The 12,074-nt window shown below is 38.9% G+C and overlaps 1 protein-coding gene across 1 annotated transcript; it reads left to right on the top strand.

The window, feature by feature from the left end:
• Positions 1 to 7,533: 7,533 nt before the first annotated feature.
• Positions 7,534 to 11,543, top strand: LOC121241831 (protein DCL homolog, chloroplastic). Its single transcript, XM_041139681.1, has 4 exons — positions 7,534 to 8,019; positions 9,618 to 9,732; positions 10,972 to 11,152; positions 11,241 to 11,543. The coding sequence occupies exons 1-3, from the start codon at positions 7,676 to 7,678 to the stop codon at positions 11,146 to 11,148; spliced, it is 636 nt and encodes a 211-aa protein (XP_040995615.1). The 5' UTR covers positions 7,534 to 7,675; the 3' UTR covers positions 11,149 to 11,152; positions 11,241 to 11,543.
• The last annotated feature ends 531 nt before the right edge of the window (positions 11,544 to 12,074 follow it).

Raw genomic sequence — 12,074 nt, 5'->3', positions numbered from 1 at the left:
ATCTAAAGAAAATCAAAGAGTTAATCCATTCAATAGAAAAAGTATGACTGAATCCATAAACAGAATAAATTCTATGATTTTTCAGAGAATAAAACATCAACAACAAATTGAGAATGATAAAATAAAAGAGTTTTATTAATTGAAAATCAAATACAGAAATAAAAAATAAATTAAAAATATCATCTAATGTACAAGTTCATCCATAGTCTTACTTGAGAATTTAGTTATACATAAATATAGTGGACAACAAAAATCTCAAGAGAAAAATAAAGCAAACGGTGGCCATGTTAATTAATTTCGTCTTTTCATCTTATAGAACTGAGCTATCTCTCCTCCTTTAAAAACTCCTAATTTCGTGCTAATGAAATGCTTATATAGGTAGGAAGGAAACTCTAATGTCTTCATATTCCCGTATACAAAATCGCCTAAATTTTAGATCTCATTTTGGCAGCCATGTACATGCTTCAGAGTTCGAATTTAGAAATCCTTATTAGAGACAAATTTGTAGCCCTTTAAGATAGCTTCCCAACGCATTAAGGATCACATTAATCCAATATTTGAGTGGAAAGTTACAATCAAAATATTAAAGTATATACATGTAATCTTCTAGCAAATTTCGGACTGATTTTTTTTCTTGATCCGAATTACTCTCAAATCCCATCATTATCCTTATTTGAAGAGTCCTACATTCGTTGAAAGTTCTTAGCTTGTTCCAACATCTTGCCCACTTGAAAGTCCTTTGAATTTGATTTGGTTTTGACTTGCTCTTTTATAGACTCTAAAATTAAACATAAAAATCTACTTAGGTGTATCCCAAAGTAAATAGAAACTCAATTCAAGAATACACATTAATTACTATGATTTCTATTCACATTTTAGCATTTTAGTCCTATAATAAGGTATTTAGAGTGCACTTTCATATACTCATCAATGGGCGTGGAGGGCAGAAGACCCCACAACCTCTATACTTAGTGGCATGGATGTCAGAAGACCCCACAACCCCTACACTTAGCCACCAGTCTCGAGTCCAAAGACTCGCGGTGCAGCGCATGGCCGTGGAGGTCCTGAGACTCCACGATCCCCCTTACTTAGTATTGAGCCTAAAAGACTCGCATAAAAAAGATGTGTATCAGCATTAAGGCTATTATCGGGCCAAATCGAGGGCCGAAGTCATATCAGTATCGCAAAAGGGCCAAATCGAGGGCCAAAGTCATATCAGTATTACCAAAGGGCCAAACCGAGGGCCAACATTGTCATTATAAACAAAACATAAGTAAAGCAAGGAAATGTTATTGCTGCGATGACGATGGCTTGAAGGAAGATGACGAGGCAGGAAAGGCGTCGGTCATGGTGTTACACCCCAAGACGTCCACAAATTGGCATGATGCCACATCAGGTTTGAAGGTGCCCAAGTCCAACCTTCTAAGGTCGGTCCGAGGATTTGCCAGCAAATGGGCTCGTAAGCAAGCCGTGCTAGCCCCATAGCTATACCTAAAAGCCCGGTCTCTAACAGCCCTGGCAGCGGCCAACTGAGAATGAAAATGAATCAACTCACCATTGGTAAAAACCAATTGGGACTCCAACTCTTGTAGCTTCGTCTTCTATTCTTTGACTGTGGAGTCCAAGCACAGCATGGTTCTATTTGTTTTATCCTACATGGCATCAACATCCTCCCTGCTTTTCTTGTAGGCTGCGAACCTCGATTTCAACTCTTCATAATTCCCCTTTATCTTAGACACTTGAAGGTTGAACTGCCTACGCTCCTCCGCATGCAAACCCTTCACCTCTGACAGCTCAAGGGAAAGTTTCTTGCTCTCCTCCTCGGAGGATGACAATGCGTGAGTAGACTTCCGACAACTCTGCTCAGCATCTGCCTGCAACTGCTAAGAGGAAGCCAGGGCCCCACTTAGGCAGCATACTTTGGTTGTAGTAGATGCTCGTTCTGATTCCGCCAGTTTTAGAGCAAAACTGTCACGAGCTTGGAAAGACAGGGGGCCAAGCAATTCGCCACAAAGCTCACACGACTCATCATGGAAAGACTCAAGGTCGGCTTCTAAGGCACGAATGTGCCCATCAGCCTGTTCCAAGTAGCACTCCACCTCAATCTTCTCGGCTAGAAGTCGAGTTATCTTTTGCTTGGTGAAGAACCTGAAAATTTGCCTCCTTCACACCTCATCTTCCAAGTGGGCGCGATCACTTAAAATCCAAGCCGCCAAGTCATCAATGCCTGCACAACATAAAGGGCCAAATAAGATGGTTGTTACAAGCAAGAAAAACCCACAATCAAATAAGAAGATTAGGTAGAAAGCAAGTCAATAATGGGGACAAAAGATTCTTCAGGCATTATGACATCTCCGCCACTGGCCCAGAAGGAGGAGGGGGACACTTGGGCGTAGCCCCCTCAACCCCACTTACTCTGGCCGCTGTATGCGTTTCCCTTAATGAGGAATGCACCAAAGGCAAGAAAGGCATGGCTGGAACCCCCAACTCAGATACAAACATAGTTTGGCCTTCACCTTGGCCCTCTTCCCCATGGTCACCAGGACTCCCATTGCCAACTTCATCCTGATCAGCTTCATCTTCATCTTCATCTTCCCTCATCTTCCAAGGATGAACCTCCCCCTCCCGGGAAGTCCTGGAGTCCCATGACCACTAAAGGAAGAGGGGGAAAGGGAGGGAATAGAGACCCTGTCTTGATTTGTCGATGGGGTTTCACCCCCAAAGGGTCGCAGGAAGGGAACTTGGCGTGGAATCTTGCCCACCACAAGTTTGAATGCCACTGCCTTCTACGTTGGTCTGGGCGCCACCAACTAGGGGAGCAGCAGCTTCAGGTGCGACCATCCCAGAAATGCCCATAGAAAAGGTGTCATAAATGTCTTCAGATATTTCACTGCCACTAGGAGTCAAAGTCAGGGAGAGAAAGGAAGGAAACTTAAAGGGTAGGGTACAGAGGGCAAGGTAAAGTCGAAGGCCATCCCTAGGTCAACTAGGGCTTGCCCCATGAGCCCATTGAGGTCTTCAAGACCTGATGAGGTTGGCAGCAACACCCTCACAGGAGAGGCTTTGGGCGTCTCACTCCCAACATCAAGGTTGGAACCAAAAGCCACGACCCCTTCTAATTCCACCTTCACCCCCATGGCAGACTCTGTAGTCTTACCCTTGCCGTCTTCACTATAATGAGGACTTTTTTGGGGAGGCTCAGCAGAGTGAGAAGCATGCCTCTTTGCCGGAGGCGTCACAACCTTAAGTTTACGCCCCCTGACATGGGCACGATTAGGCACCACGAGGAACCTATCGATGTTGGCGGCGGTCAGGAGTTGCTCGATCCCAAGGTCATCGTCATTCTCTTTAGCCCAATTGAGGACTATATCAATGCGGGAGCGTTCTTTGTCAGTTAGCTCTAGCAAGAGACTTTTGTCATTTGGGACTTTGCCCCAATTCACACGAATGGGGAAATCTTGAAGGTGCATTTCGAAGGCGGGAAATTCCCAACCTCCACTAGAAATAAAGAAAAATTTTTTTTGTCATTGTTTGGCATTAGAGTGGCAGGGCTCAAACGCCGCCAAGCATTGTGAATGAATGCAGAAGCTACAGATGTTACCTGGTAATCCCTTTACGGAATAAAAAGATAGAAATTCTTTGGTGGTCGAATCTGGGCACATCTCCCCCAAGAGCTCCAAGGTCATGTGGAAGACCACACATGAGCATAGTAGAACACGCCACGTGTGTGAGTGAGTCTAGGCCGAAGGTTGGTTAGGAGTACGCGAGGAGCCGCGGTTAGCCATAGGAGAGAATGTGAGAAAGTAATAAGAAGAATCTGGAAGGGAAATGAGAAAGAATGTGAGAAAGTAATAGGAAGAAACTCGAAGGGAAATGAGAGAGAATGTGAGAAAGTAAAAAGAAAAAGTATGGCACAAATGGAAGAAAGGAAATGAATCAAGAAGATGAAAGAGGGGGGAAATTAATGATGATGAGGTTCTTGGGAAACCAAACGGGTGACAACGCTGTCGATTACCATTCTTTTGAATAAGAGAGAATAAAAGCATGCGAACAGTTACGTGGGCTACGTTTTTGGGGTACGACGAGAAGTTTAGACCCACACCTTAGTTAACATGGACCCTCAGCGGGGTAGAAGAAAAGGAAATCTGAGTGGGTGCCTGCTTGCCCCAAGCTAGCGAGGTAAAGTACTCTCACTCGAATTAAAAGGATATAAAACAAATTAATTTCCTATGTGCTGACACAAAGAAAATTAGCGGGGTAACTAGAATAGATATTTAGGTCTCGTGGCAATAAGCCCACGATTAGAGGACATATTCAGACTACGAGCCCAAGACTGTGAGACTCACGGCCCAAGTGTCCATGGTGTGAACCGTGTGATATGATAACGCTGATAGAGCTGGGTGATTATCTCGTCCACTTATTAAGGAATTATTCAAGATGAACCATTGGATTCAATGGTTATATGCGTCCTCAGCACCTCTATAAATAACACCTGAAGATAACAAATAATTCATTATTACTCACACACTTATATTGAGACTACATCTCTCTAACTTAGGTATCAGAGCTCCTCTGGGCACTCAGTGTTGCCCTCTCATCTGTTGCAGGTTATCCGAGTAGTTGGTGGTGTGAAACACGTCATTTACGAACAGATTCCATGAAACCACATCAGTTTGTGGGTTTATTTTGTGTAATTTATTTGTATCTATAGAATTTCTCATTTTTTATATAGTTATGTCAAAAATTTTTAGAAATTAGACGTTAAAAGTCAAATAGATATAAAAATTGAGAAATATGGTTGAAATTAACAATGCGGACTTCATCAAAGGCTCTCTCGATATAATCGAGATAAATTATATTTGTAGTCATAATACTTATTTTTCAAAAAATAAACAAATATGAGACTTACATAAAAAAAAATTAAAAAAAAAAAAAAACTAATTTTTAACGATAGACCTCAGTCTTTTCAAAAATAGTGTGCGGTGCTTGCACAACTCATAATTGTATCTAGCATTACTTGTAAGGGTGGTTTTGGTTTAGGAAAATGGTGTCGTCTAAATTTGTCCACTCAATTTGACCGCTCATGTATTTTATTTTATTTTTATTTTTTCTTTTACTTAACAGTTAAGGAAGTGACTATTAGTGTATTGGTATTTTTTTAAATGTTTATAAATGTTTAAAAAATATTTTTTTCTTAAAACAGTACAATTTGCACTAGGGACACACCAAGTTAGCAAACTTGGATGGTATAGTAGCACTACCCTTTGATAGTCTTGTGAGATGACTAGATTTTCTACTATTATTGTGAGTGACAACTACATTAGATAAAATTTCATAGGAGAACCAGTCCAAGCGATACAATTTATCGCATAATGAGTGTCATCAAACTTCCACACTTCTCTAAAAAGACTCTTGGGGCTTGTACCAAAGGCTAAATTGTAAAACATATGGGGCTAGTGACTTATGGTAGGTAGAGAAGTGCCTCAAATCCTAGCCATAGGAAATTAGGCAAGAATGAGTATCAAATCGATCATTAATCTTGCTAGCGCCCAAGAAGCAATAGAGAATAATATCGACACATAGGTACGCACTAGTAATAGAAGGAAGATAGATGCTGGCAACGTCTTGAGGAATTTGTTGAAGTTGCATGTGTAGCAGTTGAAGCTTTTCTGATCCGCCACTGACGATATAATAAGTATGACAACTAATACAGCTTGTTGCGTCTTCATTAATAATGGGGATTCTTTGTCACTTTAACATTTCATGCTCCATTCTTTATGTCTTGTTCATTCAATGATACACACGCAGTGTCTCAAATAGGTTCAACTTCCTCAAATATGGGATTATGTAAGTCCTAGCTCGTAGTTGATATCCAGCCCTAAGTTTGCACACCTTTACTTCAACATTGTCAGCTTTCGCCATCTACGGTATATGATATTTGCTAGCCACCTCAATCACTTCTTGCTAAATTGGCATGAACCGTGTGTTTTCTTGCCATTGAGGTGAGTTGGTTTTCTTTGTCCACCAATTAGATCCCTTTTGGACTAGGTCCTATGTTCTCGTTGGACTTAACAACCCACATTTACAAATATTCAAACTGTAAGGGCATTTTTCCCATCACATAAAGTCCATTGGGCCTCCGCCCAAAACCCGGCTCAAGGGCCACCAAGACCACGTAAGGGGCAAAGCATCTACCAGGGAAAGAAGTTGAGTAATTGATAAGATAGATCAACCTAACAGCCCATGGTTGCGTTCAGAGCCTAGAGACTTGCACAAAAGTAGCGAGAAATGCAAAGGCCCTCAATCTATCGATGTCAGAGCATCTATAGCTCACAAGGGATAAATGCAAAGTTAAAAAATCATACTGCATTAATGGCGCCACTATCGAGCTACACGCCACATTTATGGTATCGTCACAGAGACACGCTGCATTAAAAGACTTTGACAGCAGAAACAACGGAAGTGGCATAAACTCTGTGGAGATAAGGATGATCTGCATCTCCCCCCAACCCATGATATAAATAGCAAGCTCCAGGTACAAGAAAGTTCTCTGATCCCTAGACTCTTTCACTTATTTACAAACTTCCAAGAATATTTACTAACTTTGGCATTGGAGACTCCACGGCCCCAAGGCCGCACTCTCCTAGTCACCTTCTCTCCTATCTTTTGCAAGCTCATTTCGGAAGACTTGAGTTGTCGGAGCCTGACCTAAAGGTATGAGAAATACGACGTTAACACAAACAACTCATCATAGCATAAAAATCTACATTAAACTACCACATCTCACATAAGCACATTAGAGGTGTAGAACTGAGCTAGATTTTTTCTTAGTCCAACCTGAAACCTGGAATACAGGTATATTTGGAAGGTTGAGAGAAACATGGATTCAATATACACTAAAATATTTAACTTTGAGGTACAGTACATTTAAGTTCATCTTCAAATTTGAAGACTAATTGTTCACACTCTATAACCATTATTTTATTTACTTAAATTATTATTTTCCAATTTGGAGCCACAATATATTTAAGTTGGGAAACAATAATGTAAGTATTAAATTAAATTATTAATTAACATATGGTTAGTGTAATTGTAAAATATGAACAAAAAATAAATTAAAAATATTATTATTAAAAAAATAATATTATATTATTATTTTGACTAATCTAATAGTTAATCCAATATAGGGTTATGGCTAAGGAAGTTTTGGATTTATGAAAATAATGTATTTTTTTTATCAAATTTTAAAGATAAATTTGATGAAACTTATGTCAATGCTATGAGCATTGCTAAATTAATATAACGAGATAAGAGTAGGATATGGTTATAATAAACAACATAACTCAATCGTCAGAAAATATATTTAGTAATGATACATATACCATCTCTTGTTTTTTAAAATAAATTATGATTATACAAAATCCAAAATTAAAAGATAATTAATACCACTAATTAAGTGATAAATCATAAAATAGCCACATAGTTGTCATTCCCATATTCTCAATCAAAGTTGTACAAAGTAAAGAAGCGCTGATGATAACATGTGACCGTTAACCCGTTCCAACCGAGAAGCCAAAGCCGAAATACGGTAGACCTCTTCTTCTACTTTGTAGCAAAATACTGAAGTGAAAGCTAAAAGCAGTCTCAAAGCAGAGCTGAGCTTAGGGTCACGGCCATGGCTTCCATATCTAAACCACCGCCACGTGTCCACCTACCCACAAACCCTAGTCCGCTCCACTTCTTACCCGTTATTCTATCATTTCCTTCCTTCCCAAAGGCGTTGCTTCCCCGGCGTCTCCGTGCCCTTAGGACCGGACCGGACGGTTACGGCTCTGAGTTGCTGAGGAAGCCCGTTGTCTCGCAGGAAAAGGACTCGGGCGGGATTTCGGATGAGAGCCAGGAGAGTGAGGAAGGGAAGATGAGGGATTATGAGGAGAAATGGGTTGACTGGGAGGACCGGATTCTGGAGGATACGGTTCCTCTTGTTGGCTTTGTTCGGATGATTATTCATTCTGGGATGTAAGCAAAAGCCAAAGGGCCTTCTTTTTTATACTTTCTTTTGCTTTTCTATTGTTTTTCCAATTCGATTTCTTGAACTGTAGGAACGGAATGACTTCATTGCGTTTTACGTTTTATTAGGGGGACAAGTAGAAGACTTCTATTATCTAATGTGGACGATGTAAGAGTTTCATTTCTTGATTGCCTTAAACGAAAAATTCCACATGGCATTAGTTTACTCCCTGTTTACTTGGGCAACGCCTTTTTATTGATTCAATAAAGTTTTATTGTACTTTATAAAAAAAAAAATACAAATGACGGAACTTTGTTTATGTTTCTACTTTTATGGAGCTCTAGTTGAGTCGTGAATCCAATTTCTTGGATTTTAGACATTGTGCAAACAGAATCGTCAGGGAGTAGCTTTGTGGTCAAAGGGCGGGCTTGGGATGATTGGAAGAAACATGGGGTTTTAATTGATTTAACCGTCTTTTTGGCTAGAGAAGTAATTGATTGATTAAAACTGGGAAAAACTAGTTACATAAAATGACACAAAGGTGGAATGCTCTGTATATTTGTCTGATTGCCTTTTTTCAATGTTGAGGAATCCCGCAGACCAAGCAAATGCAACATGTCTTTAACCTAGTTAAACTTTTGACCAATGTAACGTCTCCCCATCACACAATTCAGGTAAATCATATGCTTTTTACCGATGGGGCGCGACTCCTAGAAATTGTTTGTACCCAATGGTTTGAAGCTTAGACTTTGAGGGAGCATACCATTAAGAGTAAGACTCATAACACTAAGCCAACCCCTAGGGTTTGTTCGATTGCATTTAGGCATGCCGTATGGTATATGGTGTGTATGTGACTGCATAAGTACTAACTTATCTGCTAATATTATTATTATTATTAGAATATGAATATTATTAATGTATTATGTAGTTCAAAGGACAATTGCATTCTGGGTTTTCAAAAATTATGTTCATCAATTTGTTTATTTTATATTTAACTTGATAGGATTCTTGGTTTTTCATGTTTGATTATTTGTATATACCTGTAATTTGACTCTTCAAAGTTACAAGATCCTTGCTCTTCCTCACAAAAGTATGCATTAAGAAGTTACGTAAAAGAAAAGGTTAAAGTGAGTTTTAGTTCGTATAATGGGGATGCATGGTTAAGAGAGATTCTGCAAATCTATAAGGGGTACCTCGATTTTGATATATTGGACAGGATTTTGTAATGAAATGGTCGTGGTCCCATTGAAGGCCTTCATTAATGCATATTTGTACTTTAACTCAACATTCATATAGCCGGTTTTTCTTAACATGGAAGTTATTTGGCCAAAAGGCACTATGGCTGCATGTTTTCCCTCTTTTTTTGGTTCTTGTTTCCTATAACATTAAAAATAAGAAGTCATTAGGCTTTTCCTATGGCAAGATAATGTGCTTCTTCATGGTCCAATTTGAGAATAAAAACACAAATTATAGTCAATGTAATGGTATCAAACTCCTTAATAAGGAAACAAAAAATTTAACTAACTTACAAGGTGAGTATAAATAGTGTTAGTTTTCATTCATATTACGAATTTTCATTATATGGAAATGTCAAATCCTGATACAGATATCAAAGTGGAGATAGATTAAGTGCAGAGCACGAGACAACCATTCTTGAGAGGTTGCTTCCATTTCATCCTGAGTTTGAAAAGAAGATTGGATGCGGGATTGATTATATCACAGTATCTCTCTCTCTCTCTCTCTCTCTCTCTCTCTCTCTCTCTCTCTCTCTGTGGCTGGTCACCAATCTCAGTAACACAATTCATATACCTAAATGTTGCTTTCTGATTTACTTAGCTTTAACCAAATACTCTATTGGCTTAAAAAAAAGGGCTCTGATTTTATAATGAGCCCTGGCCAAATAGGAATACTCCAGGTAAATTCACATATAGCTATTTGGGAATTCCAGGTAAGAGGCTGGTCACCAATCTCGGTAACACAATGCATATACCTAAATGTTGCTTTCTGATTTACTTAGCTTTAACCAAATACTCGATTGGCTTAAAAACAAACAGCTCTGATTTTATATCACCTCATGAGTATCATCTGTTTGATATATGTTCGTACATCCACTTCCTTTGGAATTTCTTTTTTTTTTTTTTACATATCATGTCGGGAAATTAGATTATGTGTTGTGAAGGCATTGTGATCTTCTAGTTCCATGTTCAATGCTCTGTTGGCTATAAAAGTCACCCAGATTGATGTTTGACGTAGTGTGCAATTGTCTCTTTTACGAGGACATAACTTATTCCTTATTTTCTGGTGTTTGTAGGCATGCAAAATAAAATTTAATCAGTCAAGAACATGCTAAAGTGCAGTTCAAAGTCCCGAAAAATCCCAAAGAAGCTATTGTTGTTTTTCTTTAAAACCCATGGTGATTTCTTTGCATAACCAAGGCAAAGTCCCAAAAATCCCAAATTGTTGGTTTTCATTTAAACCATGGTGATTTCTCTTCTTGATCAAGGCAACAGCATACATGCTCCTAGACCTTGTTGCCAAATTGTTGGCAGCTTATCTTCAGGTGCAAATAACTGGGTCGGCAGGTCTCAAGGGCAGTGAACTTTTTCTTATGAGTTGTGGGGCTAGATGCCAAAGGGCAGTCCCTTGTTTGCATTTGAATTTCATGTTATTGTTCATAAAAGTATAATAACGTTCTACATTGAATGTGCAATACCTCATATTTAATGAGTATAGGTGGTGAATGGGATCCTAGATTGTTTGGGAGGGAGAAGTTTTTGTTCTTTATAATGATTCCGATGGGCTCTAATTGTATTATTGACTTTTTATTTTGGAGTATAAACCCGATGAGGAGACTTGGGCCTCCCATGGGGCGTTACAAATATATTTTCCAATATTTTTTTTATGTAACATCTTTGCATTTGAATTGGAAATGATTCATATTTTCCTTTTTGGGTTGACAGATTGGGTATCATCCTGAATTTGAAAGATCACGCTGTTTGTTCATAGTTCGAAAGGATGGAGAGCTGGTTGACTTTTCATATTGGAAATGCATAAAAGGCCTTATCAAGAAGAACTATCCCTTATATGCTGACAGTTTCATTCTCAGACATTTTCAGAAGCATAGGCGTAGTATCTAATAAGGTAACACTTTCAATTTAACTGCCACTTGTATCGTTGTGTTGCAAGTAGTTTTCGTATTATTTTTAATTTTCTTCCTGTTTGCTTATAGTATGTTTGTGCGCTGAAGAAACATATTAGAACTTAGGGGGAGATATTTTGATATTCTTGACTTCTTGAAGTTGGAAGAAGTTAAATGGAAAAGATGGGACCAAACGCTGTTGGATGATTTGACCGAATTTTGTAAATCCACTCCAGTAAGTTCTGTTTGTCAAATATTTTATGTATTATCAGTTCCAAATGATCGTTCTTTTTCTGGATTCAAAAGGACTTGAGAATAAACTCGTCAGTTTTTTTTTTTTTTTTTTGGTTGACCATAGAATCTTTATGTTCTACAGAGAATTACTTTCTTTCTGAATCAAATTATTTCAATTATATTGGATTGTTGGATTGCTTCATGTTTCTGGTATGAGAAGCTTGTAATCATGCAAAACTAAAGTGTTCTCTTGCAAGACTACTTTCTTTCACAGAGACAACCAAACATGCCAACACCTCATAAAATATTTCAGATTTATTTCTCCATTATGGCCGGAGAGGTCGTGTAATAATCTTGTTTGTCACGACTAATAAGAAGAATACCACATGAGATGTGTTGAAGTACAAATATTGTTGAAGTTCAAGTTCATTTCTTTTTCAGTTTGTGGGTTTTTGGCTTGAATAAATCTATTCATAGTCCGGTCTACTGATCACACGTCACACGAAACTTACGTGACAAACCGGTCCACCTTTCTCCTCCGGTCCAATTCCTCTCTCTCCCTCCTCGAAACAGATTTCCCTCTCTCATCTCCTGAATCTCGACGTTCCCTCCCCAACACTCCCTCTCTCGCCTCTCCCTCCTTAAATCAACTCACACAGAAATCAACTTCTTTCTCTCTCAAGCCTCTCC

Source organism: Juglans microcarpa x Juglans regia, chromosome 8D (genome assembly GCF_004785595.1).
Source record: "Juglans microcarpa x Juglans regia isolate MS1-56 chromosome 8D, Jm3101_v1.0, whole genome shotgun sequence".
Lineage (NCBI taxonomy): Eukaryota > Viridiplantae > Streptophyta > Magnoliopsida > Fagales > Juglandaceae > Juglans > Juglans microcarpa x Juglans regia.
The sequence above is the reverse complement of the archived record's forward strand: the minus strand, read 5'-3'. Positions and strand labels throughout refer to the sequence as shown.

What these genes read in the sequence shown, in the direction of transcription:
- LOC121241831 (XM_041139681.1), top strand. Translation starts at nt 7,676, where the DNA reads ATGGCTTCCATATCTAAACCACCGCCACGTGTCCACCTACCCACAAAC. An exon ending in ATGATTATTCATTCTGGGAT is followed by an intron (nt 8,020 to 9,617) that starts GTAAGCAAAAGC and finishes ATCCTGATACAG; the next exon opens with ATATCAAAGTGGAGATAGAT. An exon ending in GCGGGATTGATTATATCACA is followed by an intron (nt 9,733 to 10,971) that starts GTATCTCTCTCT and finishes TTGGGTTGACAG; the next exon opens with ATTGGGTATCATCCTGAATT.